Here is a 24,619-nt window from a genome sequence, read left to right on the forward strand (position 1 = left end):
CATAGAGCAGTGTAGCTTAACTGCTCAAGCAACTGGTAATTATGGTACAGACCAGTTAACAAATAATGAAAAACTTGAATTCTGTCCTCCAGCTGTGCAAATGTTAATACCTTGGGATATGACTGAATTGCTTTGTTGGATCAGTGTTTCTGGCATTACCCTGTGAGTTTCATTCATAGTGTTTCAGCAGGGAAGAACAGGCACCTTTGACTCCAGTCTGTTGCACAAAGCAATTGATTCAGTGACTGGGGAGCAGAGTCCCCATTTTGTGTGCTTCTGTGCCAGTTTCCTTTGAGCTTAACTTCTGTCTGTAAACATAACTTCACTTAAGGATTTTGTCCTTTCCAGGAATGTTTACCAACCTTATCTATTTTGCTGTGAGAAGTTACAGGTTGTTGGATTCCATTTCAAATGGAATGAGAATGAGATTCTTCTGCTGATTTCAATGAGTTTCTATTTTTCTTTCCTTTTTTGTTTTGTACCGTTAAAACAGAGAATAATTTCCAGCTATTGCTCACAAGAGAGGAATGACCTTCCCAAACAGTCATTGTTATTTTTAACTATATTGTTTTACTCCAGAGACGTCTTTTAATGCTTCATTTGTCTTCTGAGCAATAAGTAGGTTAAACACTAAAAGATCTGCACAGTTCTGGCAGTGATTCTCCATTTGCTCTGTTTGTTTTAGTGGCTCCCAGTTTGTGGATCACAGGTGGTGTCAGGAGCTGGTCTGAGCATCCTGTGGGTGCTGCCAGCCAGTGTGCTCCACCAGGGTGGATGACCAGATGTGCCTGCTCAGGCTGTGGGGTGGGACCCTGGTGCTGCCACTGTGGAGCACCCCCATGGGGACACAGCTGTCAGTTGTGTTGCAGTGTGGCAGCCCCCTGCACCAGATGTGCTGTGCCCACTGGAGATACTTCTCTGTGCAGAGGCACCTGGGCTGGGAGGAGAATCAACTCTGCAAATGGGGGACAGGGCTCTTCAGGTGGGACATGACTTCCAGTCCTGGGAGGGCTTTAATTGGGCTCAGACCTTATTTTAAAGGCCTGACATTTAGTGCTGTGACAGTAAAACCCAGAAGGCTCAAATACCCAGGTTTGTATCTAGAACTGCAGTTGTGCTGAGCCACAGTAAGCTGGGTGTTGGCTGGAGGGCATGTGCTTACCCATGCCAGGGCACAGCAGCAGGAGCTCCCTCAAGAGGTCCCTCAGGACAGGGCCTGGCAGGTTGGCCATTCCTCTGCCCCAGTCAGGAGCAGGGCAGCCAGGGGGGCACCTGGGCAGTCCCAGCCTTTGCACTGGGACCTCTCTGGGGCTGTGCTGGGGCTGGAAGTGCCGTGTGTGTTGCCTGCAGGGTGGCTGCACCACTGCAGGGCCATAACTCAGCTGTGGGCCAGAGGCCAGAGCACCAGCAGCTCCCAGAGGACAGCCCTGGCCCATAGCCCTGGCACCAAGGCTGAGAGACCTTCTCTGGGTGCACCATTGAGAGCACAAGCCATATGAGTCCAACACAATCCCTACAGTCAGTGGTCCATGAGACAGGGAGATGTCACTGTCCAGTTCCAGGTGACAAGATAGGAGTGGCAGGTCATAATTAGTCATACATGATTTTTTTAAATTGCAAGTACATACCAGCTTCTAGACTTCAGGGGATTGCTGAAGCTGTAAAGGGCTGGGTGAGGATCTGGGCTGTGACTCAGCTCCAGCAGGCAGGGAGCCTCTCCCTTCAGCAGAACTGGCAGCCTGCCCTCTGTTAATGGCAGGTTAGAATTGTTTCTTTTGTTTTTCTCTCTTGACAGAGGATCTTAGCACCTTTTTGTGCAAGCAAGCTGAGATTTGCGGTGCAGAACTGCAGGAATAGTGCATGGATATGCCATGTCTCCCTGCTCCCCCAGGAAGCATGGGAGATACTCCATAAGGCTGGGATTTCCCTGTCATCACTGTCATACCCACTGCAGCATCTTGATGCACACTGGTGGCCCAGTGGGTGACCCAGGTTCCTCCCTGTCCCCCTGTCCTCCCTGCACCCACAGCTGTGCTGGCAGTGCTCCACTTGCAGTGTCAAGCAGGGATGTGGGCAGTGTAAGGTGCTGGAGCTCATACACTAGAGTCATTCACCCTCTCTCCTGAGCAAATGCAGGATATTTATTTTCTGTCCCCTTGAGCAATGAAGGTTAGGTTGTCAGAGCTTCTCATAAAGGTCTTCTGTTACTTTCTCTGTCACTTCTATTAGGAGTATAAATGACTTGCCAGTAATTTTGTAGTGCTCTTTAAATCAAGGTAAGTAATTTTATGAATAATGGAAATGAGAGGGGAAAATTTCTTTATTTGAGGTACTTGGATCCATATACCATTTGATTTTTTCCCAACACCAAATTTAGAAAAAAGTAATTTTTTTCTATGTGAGTAGATTCCTTATATTTTCAGCTGTTTGCAGTGGTCCATGTTTACAGGGAAAGATTGGAGATTATTTGGCTGAAATTTTGTAGAGTATAGAAAGTTTCCATTTCCATCCTGAACATGGTTAAATCCCTGGGAAAAATGGCTTCACACTGACTTCAAGAACTGCCTTGGAGGGGCTCCATTGCAGGCCCTGGAGTTTGATTTAATCATAGAATCACAGAATAGTTTGGGTTGGAAGGGACCTTAAAGATCATCTAGTTCCAATCTTCCTGCCATGGACGGGGACACCTCCCATTAGACCAGGTTGCTCCAAGTCCCATCCAGCCTGGCCTTGAACACTGCCAGGGATGGGGCATCCACAGCTCTGGGCCATATGTTCCAGTGCCTCATCACCCTCACAGAAAGGAATTTCTTCCTAATATCAAATCTAAACTTGCTCTGTTCTGTGGGAATATTTGTCCTTACACAGAAAGACCAAATCAAATTATAACATTAAAAAGTGTGTTTCAATACTGGACATTATCAGATTTGTATATGTATTTAAACTTATAAGCTATCACACTGTTTTTTAACCTCCACATTTCTCTTCAGATATGTGGTCAGGCCTTTAGAGAAAGCTACAGATACACCCAGGAGATTTAAAAATATGCTGTATGTCTCATCTGTTATATCATTTGCCTTTTATAGCTTGATTTTTCATTGAAGATGTATGTTATTTTATTCAATATGTTCTGTTGGAAGAAATCTGACTTCAGGCAGTTTCAAAATTATGTGTTGTTTCTTCTGTGCCATCATATAGTATGTAGCAAAAACCTGGAAGCCAGACTTTGAAGTTGGAGGCAGACTTTAATCAGGGTGTAATGCCCAGATTTTTCTGGAGATACTACCACCTACACCCTGGAATCTTCATTCTGCAGCATTATCACCTTATGTATTTCTAGTCACTAGGCTAGGTTTTGGGTAAATGCTCAATTTCTCAATTTTTTTTTTTTTTGGTTTGTTGCTGGGTTGGTGGGTTTTTTTTTTTTGTTTTTTTTTTTTGTTTTTTTTTTTTTTTTTTTGTTTTTTTTTGTTTGGTTGGGTTTTTTTTTTGGTTTTTTTTGTTTTTTTTTCTTTGTTTTTCTTTTTTTTTTCTGTACATGCCTTTTGACCAGAAATAAGGAACACTAATTTTTTAGAAGTGTATCCCAGTTATCTCCCCTATATATAGAAACAGTTTTTTTTCTATAGAGAGTGAAAGCTGCTCTTATTTCAGTAGGAGTCATATGCCAGATGGGGAGCTAGTAATCTATATTGTAGATCTACATTGCACTTGGCACATACATTTCTTTTACAGCAAATTCAGATAAAAGGTTATACCAAAGTAGCCAACCTTTTGTTTTGATCTCAGACTGTCCTGAACCTTTGGTACATAAGGACTACAGGAAATTTCAGTGAAAATGTGTCTGAAATGGAATTTAAGAAATAGTAAAAATAATAGCTGCAACATTTACAGATAGCTGGTGCCTGCAGGTGCTCCATTAAGGACAATGGCTGTTGATATTCAGAAAACAGACTAATTGTCACAGACTAATGAATCTTATTTTCTAGAGAAAAAAGATGAAGTATAGAGGACAGGATCAGATTAATATCACACATGAATTTTTTTTGTAAAAATGTGTGCCCTCCTTTATACATTTTATTTTTGTATTCTCACAGCTTTTACAGTAGAGAGTTAATTTTGATTTTAGCATTTACAAAAGGAATTTCAGCAAAAGCATTATGTTCTTCTGTAACCAGATAGTAGCATTTAATGAGTAGCTTCAGTGGTGCCTGGATGGTGAAAAATAGCATCTGTTCAGGAAGCCCTGCAAGCTCAGTTCCCAGAGAAAGACACATTTTTTAAGTTCTAGTCTCAGGTGTTAGGTCTGTTCTAGTAAATGAAGTGGGTCCAGCCCTGGGGGTAAGTGGTACAGCATGTCTGCTTGGTGAGCTCTCCCTCTGCCCCCAGACAGGGTGCAGCTCCTTTGGAGCTCTCCTGGGTCAGTGCTGCCCTGGAACTGGGCTCATGTGTTGCCTGGCAGAGTGTGCCAGCACTCACAATGGGCCACAGCCACGCTATGGGAAGGACTAGGAACTAATGCCATGGGCCCTTGCTCTGCCTTTGTACTCTCAGACAGGTCCAGCTGTGTCCTGACCTCCAGGTGAATGTCAGCAACTATAGGAGAGAAAAGGGATAAAATGTGTTCAGGTCAGGCAGCAGTGTGACAAGCAAGCAGGACTGTAGTGTACACGTGAAAGGTTTAAGACAAGAAAACAAGTGAGATTATTTCATGTGATGCTGTTCCAACCCTTGCCAAGGCCACATGCAGACAGTTTCTATAAACTTTGGCACCACCTAGCAAGGATTAGAAATGCTACAAACAGGGAAGGTGGTGATAGAGTTAAAAGGGGTACATTTTGTGCACAATAAAAATGTTTTTACTGTATTAAAGAATTTCTGTTGAAGAAATGCAGGAATCTGATACAGAGGAGCCTTTGTTACTGCTAAACTTTGTGCAAGACCTTAATGAGACCTTAAAAATACAAAGCCTGTGGTTTTAAGCTGCATTCAGTGTAGAGAGTGAGTGAGGAGATGGCTACTGTTCCCAGGCAAAAGAGGGACAGAGGCTGACAGTGAATGCAGCATGGAAGAAGTGTGGGTACATGGGGTGCTTCATGTGGGAGGAAGAGGAATAGAAGCTGCAGTGTGTTCCCAGAGGAAGCAGCAATGTAACAGGTCCATAAATGCTAGATAAAGTGAGACAAATTTTCCAGGGTCAAAGTGCTTTGCTTTTGAAATGTTGCTATCATTACTCAGTATGCTTTCAGAATTACGCAGTGGATGTTTTTCTGAGTGTGGTATAGCATGAAGCAAGCTAGATTGATTCCTGCTAAATGACTGCTCTGGTTTGGAACAAGCTGTTTCAACCTTACCCAGGATGATTTGCTGTGTATATGTAGTTGGTTGAACACTAAGCTCCTGGCCAGCAGTGCATGTGGCATCCCTCTGATGTTAAAACATGTTGCAACTGCTCAGGTACTGACTTGAATACATTCCTTAAGGGGAGGGATAATGATGCCTCAATTTGCAGAAACATGTTGAGCACCCTTGGGGAATGAATGAGAAAGAAACTAAATATTACACAGTGTCAAGCCTTAAAATGCTAAGGGATAAGTTTTAAATAAAGGGATTAGTTGGGTCTGCTGGTTTTGGCTTGCTGTTTTGTGACTTGTACTTTTTTGTAACCCAGCTTTAACAGAAAGAAAATGTGACTTTGGTTGTGTTGCACCCCTCTTTCCATGCACCTTATGGTGTGGTTCCTACTATTCTCAACAGAATTTGTTGTGTAGAATAAATGAACTTGGTGTTGAGAATTGGCAATTTGGGAAAACATAAACTGCATTTAGGGTGCTTAAAAATATTGACATGTTTTTAATATTACTTGCCTGAGTGTATTTCTAATGGATTTACAAATAGCAAGTTACCTAACCTGGAGCTTAATTGGATGTACTCAAAAGAATTCTGTGATGGCTCTTGGTAAAGGCTGTATTAAAATAGCACCAGAGGCATGCCTGCAATTTCAGCATCTTGTGTTGTGGTGGTGGTTAGCCTTAGTGGGTATTAGATGGATGACTTCCAGTCATTTGGGTTGATTAATTTCAGACCTGGGTTTGAAATGATCTCTGTGTATATTGTGCTGAATCCTACTGCTAAGTAGCAACTGAATAACAGTTTTGTTTTTGCTGTAACTCAGAAAAAAACCCAATCTGGGATGAAATCAAAGCTTTTTTTCTTGTCATTTTAATGGGAATAAAACATAAAGCAACACTTTGCATTGAAAGGCCAGGTTTTTTAATTGGGGGTTCACATGTTTTGTACTCTTGCATCAGCAAAGACCAGGACACCTAAGGGTGTCAGAAGTCTTAATCCAAAAGGATGTGGTGTCTGAGCATATGTGCCAGTGATAAATCACATAGGGAAATGTCTTGGTCTTCTGGGAATGCCTTTGGCAAATTTGTGGCACTTGAAGAAATGGTTGCCTCCAAGACAAGACAAGGAGCTTTTGGGAAATTATTTGAACTCTTTACAGTACCTCACCATTCTTCCTCATTGGTAACTGTACTAATCCCACTGGGAAGCCATTCTGTCAAGCAGCCACTACTGTGGTCTGGAGGGCATATTCTCAGGATGCAGAACAGAAAAACATTTTAGTTGGGTTTCTTCATTGTCTTTTTGGTATTCACAGTTAAAGGAAAAGTACATTATTATGATTATTTTTGTGGATTGTGTGGTGTGGGTTGAGGTTATGAGTTTCGAGCCTTATTCCCATTTAAATTTTATCATAGCCAAAAATTGCTGAAGTTGCTGTACCATTACTGGTTTTGTAATGATTGGAACAGCTCTTAGTACTAAGAGAGTGTAAAAACTGATTTTAAAGCTAGTGAAAGGACCAACAGATCCTTTCTAGTTTCATTCATGTTTGTACTGAGTTTGAAACCTGCATTGCAAACTTACTGCCAAGTTGTGATTAGGGTTTGTTTTGCATGGCTAAAGATGAACTCCACATTTAACTAAAAGATCTTTGATATTGCAATGCCACAATTGTGTATTTACCTAAATTAATTGGTATGGCAATTTTCAGGTAAAGTTTTGCCGTGCTAAGAAAGGTAGGACAGGCAGCTTCATTAGGTTTGTTAAATTCAGTGCTTGTCAAGTCAAGGGCACGCACACTAGAAGGAATTACCTGAGTTAGCTCTGTATATTATTAGGGGATTAATTAATGTTAGGGCACCTGACAGCTTTTGCTTTCCTTATGTTAAGTGCAGTTAAAATATTAATTCTTTTTCTGTGGGAAGTTTTGATATAATATGTTGGGATGTCTGAAGAATAGACATGCATCTGTAAATAGTGTGCCCTTGTTATACTGTCCATTGCAATTGTTTTTTTCAGTTTTATTCATCATATCTGAAAATTTAGATGAAAAATTGTGAAGAAATAAGCAAAGGAGAGCTGAAGGGTTCAGATCACATGAGAATTTTTCAGCTCTCAAGGAAATAAAAAGGCATTTTTGTTCATCTTTATAAAGGGGCATTGAGTGAAATCTATAGAGATACATAAAATCATGTAGTGCAGGCATTCCTGTCATATCAATGGAAGAGGACAAACCAAAAAGGATAAAAGGCACAATGATCAAATTAACAGAGTATGTAATTGAGGCTGGGGACCTGTGGAGATTTAGAAAAGATTTTGCCACATACTTGAACAAACAATATGCAGAGCTGCATGCAGCAGCATGCTTTTTTGTTTATCACAGTTGTAAGGATAAAGCTTTTCTATAGTGACAGTTTTATATTGAAATCTTTGATTTTCTCTGAATTCTGGACTGCTGCCTAACTTCAGTGACATCACAGCTCAGCTTCACCCAGTGGTTTGATGCCTTGGGGTAACTTTTTTTATCACCATATCATGTGTGAATTTGAGCTTCTGAATGAGGGGGAAGTCTGGGGTGTAATGGAAGACAGTGTTCACTCAGAGTTGACATTTTATGTCCTGTCCTTGGCATGGGGTTTTTGACACTAAGGAACCTGCTACAGGACCTTGTGCTGTACGTCCACGTAGTGGTCCTTGATTGTGATGATGGAAGAGACCTGTACCTCCCTAATGCCACAAAGTCAAACCTCCTTGACATTCTTGAGCAGAAACTCTCCTCTTCCTCTTCTCTAAGTAATCAGACTACCCCTGAAAAAAAAAAAACCCCAGGAAAATGTGGTAGGCATATGTACTAGCAAAGGGTACCTCTGACACTGGGATTTGGTCTCCTGGTCATGACTGTGTGTGAGCACTGCAAACGTGGGGAATCAAGAAAAGTGTGTGGGGCACAAAGAATGGTATGGGGCAGCTGAATTCCAGCCATCATTCCAACTGTGTTATTGCCTCAGTCTTTCTGAAGCAGGCTCTTTGACAAGCTGCTTTGAACAGGGCTTAGATTTCTACCTGATGTGGGGACAAATTGCTTAGTAAGTTCTAAAATAGTGGCTCTACATGTAAACTGCTGTAAACATGTTGGTATTTTTATAACTTTGTTAAGAGATAGGCAAATGGTAGGCCTAATTCTATAGGTTAAATAATATATTTTGCTTCATCATCTCATTTATAGAGTTCTTGGGAAAGTAATAGGAGATACATATTTTAAAAGATAGAGCTAAAATTTCAGTTTTGCATGAATTTTTTTTTTTTTGCTTTGCAATGTTTCTGTTATTAATCAAAATCTCTAGAATTGATGATTTTTTTGTTTGTTTTTAATATTTTTGTCTATGATTGTGTATTCTGGTGTGGTCTTTCATTTGTTCTAGTAATCCTTCCATTCCTAATAAAGGCATGAGTCTTTCTGGCACCCGTCCTTTTCATTTTTCTGTGAACAATGGAAAAAATAAGTTGAACTTCTATAAGCATTTTCCAATTAGAGCAGTGGAAAAGCTAATTGGACTGTAGTGACGTGGTACACTTCACTCTGCATCTTCAGTCATGTTTTTTTTGAGAGTTCTGCTTGAAAGTCTCTCTGTTAGTGTTTTAACTAAATATAAGCCAAGAATGAAATATCCTTTAATATCAGGTTATTACTCAGGCAGCATGCAGAGTTTTGACTGAGAAAGAATTGTGGAAATTAAACAGTTTAGATGGTTCATGTAAATAACTTCAGGCTTCTCAGCCTTCTGAATGCATTAACAGAATTTTCATGTTGAATATTACTCTGATATACATGTTTTAGTAAAGCTTAACATTGTTGTAACTTGAGCAAGTGTCATCCCAGAAGAGTGAGGAGAAGGATGTGATTTCTTCATCATTGACTGGAAAATAAAGTTTAATTAAACATCTTTTTCTGGTTTGAGGTATAAAATCCCCTTCAAATATAATATTTTATTTTAATGGGCAAATATTATAGCTGCTAATTTGGATCTTAAACTATTTTGCTAGGTATTAAGTTCTGGCAATGAGAAAATCTACATGTACCTAATGTTATTTATAATGTACAACTTGGATTTCAAGGAGTCTTTGCAGACCAGAAGTATCTGCTGTTATTCAGATACTGCTCTCTTCCCTCTCTTTGTGGTACTAGGTGTTGTTTTCTTGAATTTATCATAATTTTGTTAGCTTCCTAATTCATGTTGTATTATTTACGCTTTTTTCCCCATAATTTCTGATACAAATTGTATCTAATTTCTAACACCTACACTAAGATCTCAAATGGCAGCAGCAGATTTTTAATAAATTAAATGATTAATGGCTCTTAATGTGGAAGCCAAACCCTTGACTTAGGTGTGGCTGCAGCAGAAGCATCTTCTTTGCATGGAATGTTCCAACTTGACTGGTGTTTGGGATGTTTATGTGTGTTTTCATGGCAAGGCCCCAGCCCACTGAAAAATCTGCCATAAGATGACTCACAATATTATGACAGAAGGTAGAGTCATTGTATGTTACTTAAAGAGCATTTTGTTTAATTTGGTCTTGATTATGCATAAATCTACTTAATAATGCTATGCAAATTGATACAAAATGTATTTATAATACATTACAAATAACTTCTACAAAACTCATATATTTGCTCTGTAGCCTTAAAAAAAGTGGAAATGTTTGCCATGATGGACAATGCTTTTAAATTAAAGTGTTTGCTTCAACTATGACAATTAATGTATTAGAGGATACTCAACGCAATTGCAATTTCAACAGTTATTTTGAGTTAGTGGACAGGTATGTCTGCAAGCTTACAGCAAGTAAAAATGGCATTTTTTTATATTTAAAATTGCAAAAATCCCCACTATTAAACAAAAGGAACAGTATGGCAATCAGTGATTTTTTGGATGATGAGCTGTGTTTTTTGGATGCACTTTTTCAGGCTAAAAAAGTCCTTTACTGAGCACTGGGAGGTAAACTCTATTCTCTGTAGATTTGCAATACATCCCTCTACTACTTGTGAAGAGGAAAGGGTGATCTGCAGAGGGGGAGTCCCCAAGCCCTAGGCAGCATGATCTGGCTGTGCCTCGTGCCAGGTGCTGTTGCATTCAGGTGATAATGCTTGTCTTTTCCCTTTTCATGAGCCATCAGTGGACTTGTTCTCAGTCAGCTGTGGAGCCTTCTGACTGCTTTAAAGAACCAAAGACATGCACTACCAAGACAGGCAGGGATGCCATCTTCTGTAGTATTTTCTCATAGACCAAGACTTTAGATAAATATAGACCAGTTAATCTAGTTCAGTATACTGTGTGCTAAGTGTATAATTAACTGGAAATGGCAGTGTTAGTGTTCATTGCAATTTTCCCTTGTTCTTAAAGGGAGCTGTAATATAATCCAATGCTGGTAGGCATTTCAGGGATGGGAAATTATGTTTAAAAGATGGGGAGGCATCTCACAGAGTTGGCTCTTCTTCAGCTGGGTGGTGAAGCTGCAGCACTGATGTAAAATGATTTATTATGGAAGAGCAGTTGTTTTTATTGATTTCATTACCTGTGTCTCGGTGAGAACCATGTTACCTCTTCAACTGAATGAAAGCTTTATTCTAAGGAGATTGTGTTAGTGTCTGCAGCTTGCAGCTTGTTTTCTGGGAATACTCAAGGCTTTTACAACGTGCCCTTTCATGTTCTGAGAGTTGGCAATCAGGCAGTGCAAGTGATTTTTCTTGGGACATTTTTATCAAATGTGAAACAAATGTAAAGAAGGCAGGAGGAAAAAAATAGCCTAAGCAACAGTGTTACACTTACAAAAATCTGATTCTCTTGTCAGAACTGCTGTTAAAGCAATCCTTATTACTCATACCATCTCTATTATTGTGGCTGACACAGGAGATGGGGGTGCTCAGTTTTCTTTTCTAGTATTGTCTTTTATTTTTCATGGATTTTCTGTGCTGCTGAGAGCAACAGCTGATATTGGTTTCACTGCATTGTTTTCGTTGCACTGAAATTCAAAGAGCAGCGTGAGCTTGATCATGCTCCCACTGAGCATATTGGAAGTGGAAAGCCCCACTGCCTCAGGAGGATTATATTGCACTGCTTACATTTTGTTATTATTAAATGTTCTTTCAAGGCATAATGGGTGCAGTGTTATTATCTGTCTTGTAGATTTGTCTTCAAAAGAGCACAAGGAACACAGTGATTCTAAATGGCTGAAAAGAAATAGATTTTTATTTACAGTGCCCTTGTAGTCAGTTCAAAGTCAAGATTGTACTGAATTTCCCAGAGTTAATGCCATTTTGTTATTGAGGGAGTTTAGGGTGCTGCCAAATGAAATGTTAGCATTAATTTTGAACAATTGTATTTAACAGTTTTATTTCTATCCCTTGCAATTATTTAAAACTTCTACTTGGTAAAACTAAGAAAATAGTTTCTCTAGAAGCAAAAATGAGAAAATTTAAGAACTGAATTGTTTGCTGAAAGTTATATGCTAATTTTTTTTTCATTTGGTGTTTTGTTTTAGGTATTTTTTTCACGGTGAGTCTGGTTTTCAGTAAAGTAGGATTTCAGAAGCAAAGGTTTCAGACCCTTGTGGCTCTAGCTGACTTCAATGAGATGAGCTTTTGCTTTTTTTTCTGCTGAGCTTTGCTCAGCATGTTTGAAAATTCCTTATTTCCTTTTGGTGGACAGCTTTGAGAATTCCAAGTGCTGAAAGAGACAAGGAGCAACACACTGAGAATTACGAAATCTAAAACTCACCTCCTACACAGTAAACATCAAGGACAGTATTAGTTTTGAAGTTTTACATTAATTGAAAACATTAAAGTAGTGATGCTGGTACAGGATTGATACAGGATAATAATTATGGGCCTTGAAAATATTTATAGGCAAGATTGGCTTAAAACAATTATTCCATTAAAGCAAGCATATTGTGGCTGGAAATGGAGTTTAACAGGATGAAGGTGTGGAGGTTTAAGTGCATGGGACTGAGAGTTACCTATAAGAGAACTGGCACCAATGTATATCTGAAAGCAGGGCTTAAATGCATTTGAAGAAGACCTCTTTAAACTTCATCAGAAAATGTTGACGTGATGTTTTTGTGACTAAGCTTTGTTACTGTGTGGCTTCTAACACATGCTGAAGAATTTGATGCAGAATGACTGAAAACTTGTGAAAGCAGTAGAAAGTAACTCCCTCCTGTAAAAGAGAAAAGTGAATTTAATCTCAGGGGCAGTGGAAAGGACAAGATGTTGAAATACAATGTCAATGCACATGCATAAGAAAATAGAGGTGTATACAAGGGATGGCTGGAAACCAGCTTGTACATGAAGAGCAGAATGTTGTAGTTTTCTGCTGCTTGTGTTTCTCAGTTAGCAGTGGTCTCAGCTTGTTCACCTAGTTTTAGTGAAATCCTTTTATAATGAAAACTCTGTTGTTGTGTCAGTCCATGCTCATGGTTTGATTTACCAGTACAGCAGTAATATAAAACTGGTAAAGAGTTGTAATCAAGTGTTGCTGTTTTTATTTGACAGGCCGGACCTGATAGACATGAATACCGTTGCTGTTCAAAGCAACCTCGCAAATTTAGAACATGCTTTTTTTGTAGCAGAAAAACTTGGTGTTGCCAGACTTCTGGATCCTGAAGGTAAGAGATCTACAGATGGCTTTGTTGCAAACCCCTCAACACTAAAATAAAATCCAATCTGCCTTCAGGTTGTAGCTGTGGGCATTGTTACAACTATGTGATAAAGCACTGTTCTGTCTTGCTCTTTTAGACGTCGATGTTTCCTCACCTGACGAAAAGTCAGTAATAACTTATGTGTCATCACTTTATGATGCATTTCCCAAAGTACCAGAAGGTGGTGAAGGCATCAGTGCAAATGTAAGTAGAAAAACAACACTTGTGTAGCGTGTGAGCTACATTAATAAAATTTTGAATTTCACATCCAGAATGTTAGCTAGATCTTCCATAGGACTGCTGTCACACTTTTCTTTGACATGGTTTTTCTAAGCTGAGATTTTAGAGTCTTAGCTATTTCATGTCATGGACATGAAAATATTTGTGCAAAGAGCTTAACTGAAAACAATGTGTCTGATTTAGAGAAAGATCGAGTCAAAGTTCTTACTTTTCAGTTGTGAATGTATAAATTACACCTTTCTGATTCTTACCAGCTTGAAATTTATTAATCTAGAAAATATTTTGTTTTCAGTAGAATTATTTGGGATCAAAACTGAAGACAGAAATCATATATTTGAAAACTTTAACTGATCTTTGAAGAGCAAATAAATATTGCCTCAGAATTGCAGGATTTCAAAATCTATTTTCTATATACATGAAGTCGTCAAAGCTGAAGCAGAAATGAGTTCTTGATGATTTTCACCTCTTCTGTAATCTGGGTTTTGCTTTGGCAGGATGTTGAAGTCAAATGGGTTGAATATCAGAATATGGTGAACTACCTCATGCAGTGGATCAGACACCATGTCACGATAATGTCTGACAGAACATTTCCCAATAATCCTGTGGAATTGAAGGTGAGGTGTGGTGGCTTGGACTGCTTGTTAGAATTGCACTTTATCTTACTGACTCAAAGCATACTTGAACAAATGACGTGCTTGTTGATTTATACAATCAAGTCAACTGCAGAACAGTACTACTTGATAACCTTTTCAAAGTATAATCAATATGTTGCTAGCATATGAACAATCAAAACCAAATCTTTGCCTTGTCACTGATTGTTTTTTGTAGAACTCTAGTTGAACAGTATAAAGGTAAGCTTGTGAAGAATATTAGAAGAGGGTTTGGAGACTAAGGTTATATTCACTGCAAATAAAGCATGATCTTATTTTTCATGTTTCTGTAGGCACTTTATAATCAATATTTACAGTTTAAAGAAACAGAAATTCCACCGAAGGAGACAGATAAATCAAAAATCAAACATCTATATAAACTGCTAGAGGTAAGTTTTAACATCATTGAAATGTATAGAAGTTTCTTTTCTGTGGCCTAAAATAACAAATACATATGAATTTTAAAGGTCTGGATAGAATTTGGACGCATCAAACTTTCTCAAGGCTACCATCCAAATGATATAGAAAAGGAATGGGGAAAGCTGATTATTGCCATGCTCGAAAGAGAGAAGACCCTTCGGCCTGAAGTGGAGAGGTATGCTAGTGAATATTTGACAGGCTTTGTTAATATATTTTCTATTGTTTTAACCCATATTGAAATTTGTAAATATCTTCTTCTATGACAATGTCCATAATATTTTTCTAGATCAAGCATTTCTGTCTTTGTTCGGGGTCTGAATTCTCTGCCTGCCTAGAGGCAGGTCCAGACATAAACAACTTTGGTGGGCTCAGAAGGTTGTGACGAACAGCATCTGTGCCTCAGATCATCAAAACACTTATGCACATATATAACCACTTTCTTTGTGCACTTAGTCAAAGCTGGGTTTATACCACGTCACTGTCTCCCTCCATCTTGATTTCATATAAGGACCATCCTCATCCCTTACATGAAATGTGTGTTTTTCTTGGTGCACAGCATTGTAGAGGTTTAAAAAGTTGGTGGTACTTGAGAGCACACCAAGTGTTTAGATGTGGAAAGGCATAGTTGCCTTTCATGACAGTAGGCTGTGGGACACTTTTTACATCACTGATGGCATATTAAACATGATTAAAGTCTTGATGCAGTCTGAGAGCATTTTTTCCATGGTATGTCCTTGTAATTTCTGTGGGAGACACAGGTCCTATCCATTAATTAATTTAAAATCTCTCTTAAATGATTTTTGGGGCTTCTACCTGTGGGTAGATACAGACACCTGGATCTGGATTCATTCTGCTTGACCTTATGCATCCAAAGGAGACATCTAAGATCTGAATCACTTCTTCCTAGAGAATCTTGTTGCTGACTTACTGGTGACGACAGGGTGACCTATCTCTCTGGTTTAGGTACCTGAAACTAGGTGTAAGGAATCCAGACCATTGTATAGGAAGTCCTCAGCAAAAGAGATTTCAGTCAGAGGACAAAGCCAGTCAGAACTGATTAAACATGTGTCATGCTTACAAGAGCAAGAGCATGACTGAAATGGCAGATTCAGTAGGAGGTGTTGATTCACAGCACCTGACTGTGGAACAAGTTCCTACAGAGGAATACGAAGTTGTCCACACTGAGTTCTCCCTCTTATGCAGAGCAGAACACTGGAAAGCAGCAGCAGAAATACAGCCTGCTAGGTCTTGTAGGTTAATCTGTCCCAACCTGCTCAAAGCAAAGTGTCTGGCTTCACCAATAGAAATTCTGTTCATACTTGCAGAAAGCTGGATTATCTTTGTTGAGAATGTGTGTAAATGACATAAGTTTATTTCTATTTTTTATAAGGTCTGAGCGCAGATAAACAAACATGAACCTAACTTCCTTCCCATACACACTTAGTTTCCTCAACACACTTAGTTGACAGGTCATATGGTGGTAGTCACTACAGGTGATGTTCACTGTAAAATGATAGAGAAAATGTCATTAAGTGCTTCTGGCTCAGTCACCAAGTTAAAAGTATTGATTGATGTGGACACAAGAATGTAATTTGTGTTTGTTGCACTGGTTACCAGTGCATCTCATCATTATGAGGTGCTGATACAGCTGCTGGGGTGAAATTTGATTGTGGCAAAAATGTGACTTCAGCCAATACTGAAACCTGGTGAATAATAAAACTTGACTTGAAAGTTTGTTGAATACATCTCAAAGTATCAACACAAGCACACAGACAATGTGTGGCCAGATTGGTATATGGGATCAAAATTAATATGGTGCCAACGAGGAGAGTGCCAAACTGAGCTCTAGTTTGCAAAACTAGCAGAGTTTGGCATTGCTGCAGGGGTGTGTCTGTGCCTTTGCAGAGCTCTGCTGCATAAACAGTCACCTTATGGGATGGGTGTGGTTGTTCAGGAATCCTAAAAGCAGGCGGTGGAATACTGAAAGAGTCACCCCAGCCCAAAATCTGAGTTAAAAAGTAAACTTGAAAGCAGTGATCAGATTTTTCTTACTTATTTTCTGGTCAAAACAGCTGGAAGCAATTGGCTGTGCATGTGGAAGAAGATGAAGGGAAATCTTCAGGAGGACAGTGTAGTGGAACAGGGCAGTTAGTGAAGATGCATGCTTGGACAATGCAGGAATGGCATTAGGTTGGATGGTGTATATGTGTTTCAGATTATATTGTAATGAGCTGATTAATCCTGATACTCCTCGAGTTTTATTGTGCAGTCCTATTTGAAGGAAGAGGAGTCAGCCCAGCCTGGAGGTTATTTGTACTGCACTGTCGAGTGTGGATTTCTCCCTTCACTCCTTTTTGAAACTTTCCATTGAAGAGTCTGAGGGACACCACAAAGAGTTCTTTTAGTTCTTATTTGGTTTATAGTTATTTAGTGACACTTCAATCAAATATTTGGTGTGTCTGTTTCCTAGAGACGCCCCATTGTTGCTGCCTAGTCTGTACTTGCAAAGCTTTAATGCAAGGTAGGGAAGCCAAAAGCAAGGTAGCGTACATAGCCCCAGGTAAAATCCTTTGAAGAGCTGGCAGCATATTAATTGCTGGGTTTTAAATGTGCATACAGAAGCCTATATAAAGGAGGAGTCTAGGTGTTTCAAAAGCCAGTAGTGGAATTTCATCCCTAGAAGCTGTACATTTTGCAGGGCTTTTATTTTCATTTTTCAGCAAATGCAAACAGCCAGAAGATCTGTGCTCTGGATGTAAAGATGAATAGCAGTAGTTACAGCTATCATAGCAGTGATTCGCTGTTTAGCAACAGCACGAGTACTCGGACCAGCGTCGACTCTAATGAGAATTTCCTTTCTGTTAATTGTGGTCCCACGCTGATTAAATCTTGTATAAGCTTTGGTAATGGAACCTTAGAAGGGAACAGGTAACTTGACATATGCCTTTGTGCTTTGTGGTAGATGCTGTTGATTCGTTTGTTTGTTTTTAAAGTCATGCAGCATGATTGTAAATATAAAAATAACATAGTACTTATTTATTTTCCTGAAATGCTTTGGCATCATCTAGGTTGGAGATGCTGCAGCAAATTGCGAACAGAATTCAGCGGGACAGCCGGAGCTGTGAGGACAAACTGATACTTGCCCGGAATGCTCTGCAGTCTGTAAGTCAGTCAGGGATTTTACTTGTCTGTAGTCATAGATTTATAGAAGTTGAATGGCAAAAATTTCTTAAGGGTTTGTGAAGGCAACCTCAATAGCTGCTACTTTTATTTTCATTGAACTGTTAAGGTAGCATTTCTTCAAGAAAATACCACAAGTTGCCTAGGGTGTGTTCTGTTAAATTTTTTTTTGTTCTGTAGTTAATTAAATGCTTCACAATTGTTTCAAGATAAGAATAAGTTTCTTTTTTTTTTTTAAATATAATTCTTAGAGCTGATATCTCTTTGGTTTTAGCTGCAAGGCTTATGACTTTTGCTTCTTTATTAAGGACACCAAGAGATTGGAGTCAGGGCTCCAGTTCCAGCATGAGGCAGAGATAGCTGGGTATCTTCTTGAATCTGAGAATCTTCTCCGCCAGCAAGTGATTGATGCCCAAATTCTTATTGATGGAAAATACTATCAAGCAGACCAGCTTGTTCAAAGGTACTTTACAGTATGTTTATGTGAATAAATAAATGTCCCAAATATGGATTCCCATTATGGAAAAAAATTTCAGTTGTTTATAACTATGTTTAAACTTCACGGCCTGTCACTGGGCACCTAAATATCAGATATTCTGGTGGGTGCATTGCCCACAAATGTTGAAGACAACAGGAGCTATTTGTACTTATTTATGAAAATTAAGTCAATCCCTGTTTAATTCTTACTAGATATCTCTGTGTAAAGATGTTAGCTTGCTTTATTGCATGCAAAACACATTTAGAATTTACTAAATTTGATGTTTTAAATGGAGATGAGATTCTGGTGACAGATGTAGATGTATTAACAGGTAATAGGTGGAGTAACATTAGGTTATGTGTAGCACTGTGTACAGTGTTGGCAGAAAGAAGCATTTAAGCTACATAATTCTGTTCTATGAAGAAGTGGCTCCAAAGTTTTTTTTTGAGATTCATCCTTGGACTGATTGAAATGAAGTGCATAACTCCTTGGCAGTGAACTGAGGTGTTTGATCTACCCCAACATGTAGTGTCTTGTCAGATTTCTGGTTTGCTGATTGTTCCCTGGATTTGTGTATGGTGCATGTTAGTGCCTATACCATTTTTTCAGACTTTGCCTGATTTCTGCATTTATTTTCTGTATAGAACTATAAGCTGATATTCCCTGTACTTTCTAATACAAATATTTGCTTATAATATTTAAGTGCAACTAAAGCGTGAGAGATAACGTCAGCTCATATCACTATTCAGTTGATCATGATAAACCTTAATCACAAGCATTCATTGGGTTATTTTTTAATTCTGCTTTAATAGAGTTGCAAAACTTCGTGATGACCTGATGGCTCTGCGGACCGAGTGCTCTTCCGTGTACAGCAAGGGGCACGTTCTGACCACGGAGCAGACAAAGCTGATGATATCAGGAATAACAGAAAGCTTAAACTCAGGATTTACATCAAACCTAACGCCTGAATTAAATGCTGCAATGACGCAAGGTTTAACACCTACTTTGACTTCTTCCAGTATGACATCTGGCCTCTCATCAGGTCTGAGCTCCAGACTGACGCCGACCGTGACTCCCACCTACCCGTCAGGCATCCCGCCGCGGCTAATTCAGAGCTACGTGACGGGGGTCGACAGTGGGACTCTGCAAACACTCAAACTGATGCAAATCAGAAAACCTCTCATGAAATCGGCTTTCGTGGATCAGAATCTGACAGAAGAGGAGGTGAACATGAAGTTTGTCCAGGACCTATTGAGCTGGGTGGAAGAAATGCAGGTAGCAATTTTTGCAGAAACAGTCCATTTTTAATGATTTACTTTTTATAGATCATGGCTAATCTTTTCTTCCTGTTTGTAAGGTTCAACTTGATCGAGCAGAATGGGGTTCAGATTTGCCAAGTGTTGAAAGCCATTTAGAAAATCACAAAAATGTCCACAAAGCTATTGAGGAATTTGAATCCAGCCTTAAAGAAGCTAAAATCAGTGAGGTACTGCACCATGTTCTGTATTTCTTTCATTGCTTTCTTACTGGGTGACCCATAAAGTAGTGTTGAATTTTAGAACTGTGTTTGGATTTCACAGTCTTACTTTTATTTCTGATCTCTACATGACTTATGATGAAATCAGAAGATCTAATGGTTTAACATATCTAACCTTTTTATTGTCTTTTGATCTCATATACCAAATACAGATCCAAATGACTGCCCCTCTTAAACTCAGTTATGCAGAAAAACTGCACAAACTGGAGAGTCAGTATTCAAAACTCTTGGTAAGTTAACCATGTTCAGCTTTTCAGTGTGCATAATTTCTGATAAGGTATGAGCTTTAAATTCTGATTATTTTACATATTTTTCTTTTCTTTTTAATAAAGAACACATCAAGAAATCAGGAAAGGCATCTAGATACTCTTCACAATTTTGTGTCTCGTGCTACTAGAGAGTTGATATGGCTGAATGAAAAAGAAGAGGAAGAAGTTGCGTATGACTGGAGTGAAAGAAACCCCAATATAACAAGAAAAAAGGAATATCATGCAGTATGTATTGCTAATATAATCCAGAGGGAATTATTAAATGATCTTTATTAATTAGATAGAGTTCTACAACTTTTTTTTTTTTTGTCTGAAATAGGAATTAATGAGAGAACTTGATGAAAAAGAAGAAGTTATTAAATCAGTACAAGAAATAGCTGAGCAATTGCTTCTTGAAAACCACCCAGCCAGGCTAACCATTGAGGTAAGTTAGTAAAACCAGCACCAAAACAGGAAAAGTTTTGGGATTTAAGAGAGCTGAATTCTGGGGGAAAAGGGGGAAAAGAAGGCAAATTTTGAGAAAATTAAACAAGACTCTAAATAAAAGGGGCCTTCTAAAATTTCCTCTTCAGCATCTCTGTTGTATTTATCTTCCAGTTTCCAAAAAGTAAAACCACTTTTTAAAAGTTATGGTTACACCTTGGATTGCTTAGATGAAATCTCCTGGAACTCCAAAATTAATTGGTCTGTAGAGATGTTTCTGGTCATGCAACTTCTAGAGTTGTTGATACAAATTGCATTGACAGACTGAGGGCACAGAACAGTCCTTATGTGGTTTCTTTCCTGTTGGATTGAAAGAAATTTCAGTAAGAGCCTTTGTCATCACTTACCGTATGTGCAGGTTCCTAATATGATTTAGGGTTGGTTTCATAACTCACTTGTCAGTGAATTATGAAACTTGTTTGGATGGTGGAAATCTGACCAGGTGATATGATTTACTTCAGGCTTGAATCTAGTTCTATGTTATATATGTAAACAATTTATAGAAAAATTTATTGTAACTGTTGTAGGGTCGTAACAGGTTTTCAAAGGAGAATGTAAAACACTTTTCCTTGTAGACCTTCAAGGAAAGAGTAGATAAAGACAGTGAGTGGTCAAGACTGAAACAATAAAAAGCTGATTTATTATACAAGAATAAAAAAAGTCAGAGAATACATTTTTACTGTTCTTCAGCTCTGCTAGTGTACATTTGCAAAAATGGGAAACATGAAGAAAAACCCTCCTTTCCTTCCTTCTCAGGATATCTACTTGGAATAATAAATCACTTTTTTTTGTAATGTGGACAATTCTGTTCTTTAAAAGTATGAGCTGTTCTAATGGGCTCTTGCTGGTGTAGTGTGAAACCAGGCTGGGGATGCCTGTTATGAAACCAGGCCATCGCAGTCACCATGACTGTGCAGGTTATGCTGTCTCCAATGATGCTATACTGGGATATTTATAAAATACCCTTGAAAAAATGATCCTTTTCTGCAGAACAATATATGCATTAATGCATCCGTTTGGAATTCCTGGAAGACAATGGAAAAGCTGTTTTGGACGGGGGGTGAGAGGAGTCCGAACCCCGGGATTGGGGGGGATTTCCCAAGGGCAGGAGCGCCCCCTGCTGGCGAGGCGCGCGCGGCTCCTCGGGCGACCCAAACTGGGATCTCGGCCCGGGCTGGGTGGGATCTCAGCTGGGTGTGCAGAGCTCCTGCCATTTACCGATCTCAGCTGGGTGTGCAGAGCTCCTGCCATTTACCGATCTCAGCTGGGTGTGCAGTGCTCCTGCAGTTTACCGATCTCAGCTGGGTGTGCAGTGCTCCTGCCATTTACCGATCTCAGCTGGGTGTGCAGAGCTCCTGCCATTTACCGATCTCAGTTGGGTGTGCAGTGCTCCTGCCATTTACCGATCTCAGCTGGGTGTGCAGAGCTCCTGCCATTTACCGATCTCAGCTGGGTGTGCAGTGCTCCTGCCATTTACCGATCTCAGCTGGGTGTGCAGTGCTCCTGCAGTTTACCGATCTCAGCTGGGTGTGCAGAGTTCCTGCAGTTTACCGATCTCAGCTGGGTGTGCAGAGCTCCTGCCATTTACCGATCTCAGCTGGGTGTGCAGTGCTCCTGCCATTTACCGATCTCGGCTGGGTGTGCAGTGCTCCTGCAGTTTACCGATCTCAGCTGGGTGTGCAGTGCTCCTGCAGTTTACCGATCTCAGCTGGGTGTGCAGTGCTCCTGCCATTTACCGATCTCGGCTGGGTGTGCAGTGCTCCTGCCATTTACCGATCTCGGCTGGGTGTGCAGTGCTCCTGCAGTTTACCGATCTCAGCTGGGTGTGCAGTGCTCCTGCAGTTTACCAGTTGTATCCAGGAAAGGCTCCAGCTGTTTTGATTGAGTAAATAGGCACACAGAATTGTAGATGAGCCTAGACTGGAGGAATCTCTCGGGAGCTGAGCTCCCAGCAGGAGCTGGAGTACTAGCAGGGATTTGTTTGGCCAAATTCTGACCAGGTCACAGGATAATGATTTCACAGTCCCTCTGGGCAAGTTTTGTTGTGTTTGACTATGCTGTGACAGGGTTTCTTTCTCACATCTATTTGGAATTTTCCTTGCTTCAGCTTAGTTTTCCAGGGTGAGGTGGTCAGGTTTTAGTTGTTTGTGTTTCTTGCATTACTTTTGTGTTTCCTAAATTCTGTAAAGATATGGAAGTTTTAGTTTTCATTTCCATTTGTAAAATATATCTCTCTTCTTTAAAGGCCTATAGAGCTGCAATGCAGACACAATGGAGCTGGATTCTGCAGCTCTGCCACTGTGTTGAACAACATTTGAGAGAAAATGCTGCATATTTTGAGGTAAGAAAGTAAATCAAACAGAATATGAAATAATATAAGTTCTATTCATAGTCAAAAAGTTCCACCAAAAGCTCTAGTTGTTCTCTCACAGTAACTCTGGAATTGACATTTGTCTTGTACTATCACTAGATGATAAGCCACGCTCCCACGGTGTTGCCACAACTCAGTTTCTTCACTACAGTTATGTCTGTTCACAGCAGATGAAAATCTGGCCTGAGATTTTTTTAATGTTGCAGCTGCAAGAAGAGACTCTGAGAATGAAACCTTGTTCTCTCCCTGTTGTGCACAATGGGAGAGCATATTCTAGATGGTTATTCCAGGACTACTCAAAGCAAAATGGAATGTGCAGCATTAATAATAAAGAGAGCAGAGAACACCCTGAGAGCAGAAACATCCCATGAAACACCTGTCTGACTATCTCATTGTCACCCATTCACATACTCAGCAAATGATTAAGTTACTTGCATGAACATAGTAGACAGAGGAATTTGTTAGTTTTGTTTGTTTTTAAATCTACTCATTTAAAACATTCAAATTATAAGGATGAATCCATAGTGTCTTCTGGGTTGTGTGATTGAAGAGAAAGGGAGGTGATGAAGGGGTGAGATGCCTTTGGACTGAGAAAGATGAGATCCCAAAGTTAGGAACGGGACACTGGAGAAGCAAAAGCAATTTGAGCTCCTTGTGACAAGGGGAAGAAACTGGAATTCTGGATTTAAAAAGGGGCCTTAAGGGAGAGAATGGGATTTTCCTTCCCAATTGTGCCTAACCAGGACCCTTGTTTGGGTGTGCAGATACCCTTGCACAACTGCCAGGTGTGGCAGTACATTTCCCTTCCTGAACAAAATGTTTGCCCCAGCTATGCTGCTTGGATTTTGCAGCTAGTTTCTACAGTTTGTATGCTTCATCTGTGTTTTCTATATGAAAGTAATTCCACGGAAAGCAAGATTGGCTTAATACATTTTTTTCATTGCAGGAATGGCCATTAACTGTAGGTTCAATAATTGCCAAATTAATTTTGCATGTAGCTCATACCAAGAATAACTGGTGTTAGCAGTGTGTGCCTTTTTGAAGAGTACATTTAGACATGAGATCATGAGTAGCTGAGTGAGGTGCAGTGGTCACTTCAAGTGATGAGAAAAGGTTGTTTTAAAAGACAGCACTTGAAAACCTCAGTGTAGCTGATTCTGCATTATTTAGTTTGTTTAAAAATAACCCAGATAATTATTTTATCCTAGTTTTTCAGCGATGCCAAAGAAGCCATGGAATATTTGAAGAATTTAAAAGATACCATATACCGAAAATACAGCTGTGATAGATCAAGCAGTCTTCATAGGCTGGAAGACCTTGTCCAGGAGTCTATGGTAAGATCTTTAGCTGGAGCCTAGTAGCAGGAGCTACAATGAAACAAGAAATGTGTAGGCTATGGTGGGATATAAAACGTGTTAAGATTATTCATTTAAAGTAAAGGAAAAATGCTGATTTTTTTTTTCAGAATTTATAAATAAATGACTATTTTTCATAACTTTAAAATACAATTTTATTTGCTTGTATTTACAATACCACATATATGAGGACTGTGGCCTCAGAAAGATACTTTGTTTTTGTAAAGTGTGTTACTTTTCAGAAACACTGTAGGAGTCAGGGGGAAAAAAAAACATAACAGGATCAAAGAGGCAGTACTGTATTCTGGACTTCTCTGATGACGTGTTCTTTTCTTAACTGTTCTAGGAAGAAAAAGAACAACTCTTGCAGTATAAGAGCACAGTAGCAGGCCTTGTGGGAAGAGCAAAGGCAATAATTCAGCTGAAGCCAAGGAACCCTGACTGTGTACTCAAAACATCCATTCCAATTAAAGCCATCTGTGACTATAGACAAATTGAGGTTAGAAACTAAAATTTCATCAAACCAATTACAGATGTAAGAATTCAGCTAAAGTTTCATTAATTACCGTGTTCCTGGAGAAAGCTGGGCTGT

At 39.5% G+C, this 24,619-nt stretch overlaps 1 protein-coding gene across 23 annotated transcripts in view; it reads left to right on the forward strand.

Annotated features, from left to right (window-relative positions):
• The window catches only part of DST (dystonin), a 291,993-nt gene that overhangs the window by 133,367 nt on the left and 134,007 nt on the right, over positions 1–24,619 (forward strand). For all 23 annotated transcript variants that reach the window (XM_077174926.1, XM_077174932.1, XM_077174929.1 and 20 more), the window contains 15 exons: positions 12,899–13,011; positions 13,142–13,248; positions 13,779–13,898; positions 14,228–14,323; positions 14,402–14,529; positions 17,423–17,516; positions 17,843–17,997; positions 18,825–19,287; positions 19,370–19,498; positions 19,702–19,779; positions 19,882–20,043; positions 20,138–20,242; positions 22,547–22,642; positions 23,881–24,006; positions 24,374–24,526. In XM_077174926.1, coding sequence (XP_077031041.1) covers positions 12,899–13,011; positions 13,142–13,248; positions 13,779–13,898; positions 14,228–14,323; positions 14,402–14,529; positions 17,423–17,516; positions 17,843–17,997; positions 18,825–19,287; positions 19,370–19,498; positions 19,702–19,779; positions 19,882–20,043; positions 20,138–20,242; positions 22,547–22,642; positions 23,881–24,006; positions 24,374–24,526 — 2,125 coding nt within the window. The remainder of the gene's footprint in view (positions 1–12,898; positions 13,012–13,141; positions 13,249–13,778; positions 13,899–14,227; positions 14,324–14,401; positions 14,530–17,422; positions 17,517–17,842; positions 17,998–18,824; positions 19,288–19,369; positions 19,499–19,701; positions 19,780–19,881; positions 20,044–20,137; positions 20,243–22,546; positions 22,643–23,880; positions 24,007–24,373; positions 24,527–24,619) is intronic.

Source organism: Agelaius phoeniceus, chromosome 3, assembly GCF_051311805.1.
Source record: "Agelaius phoeniceus isolate bAgePho1 chromosome 3, bAgePho1.hap1, whole genome shotgun sequence".
Lineage (NCBI taxonomy): Eukaryota > Metazoa > Chordata > Aves > Passeriformes > Icteridae > Agelaius > Agelaius phoeniceus.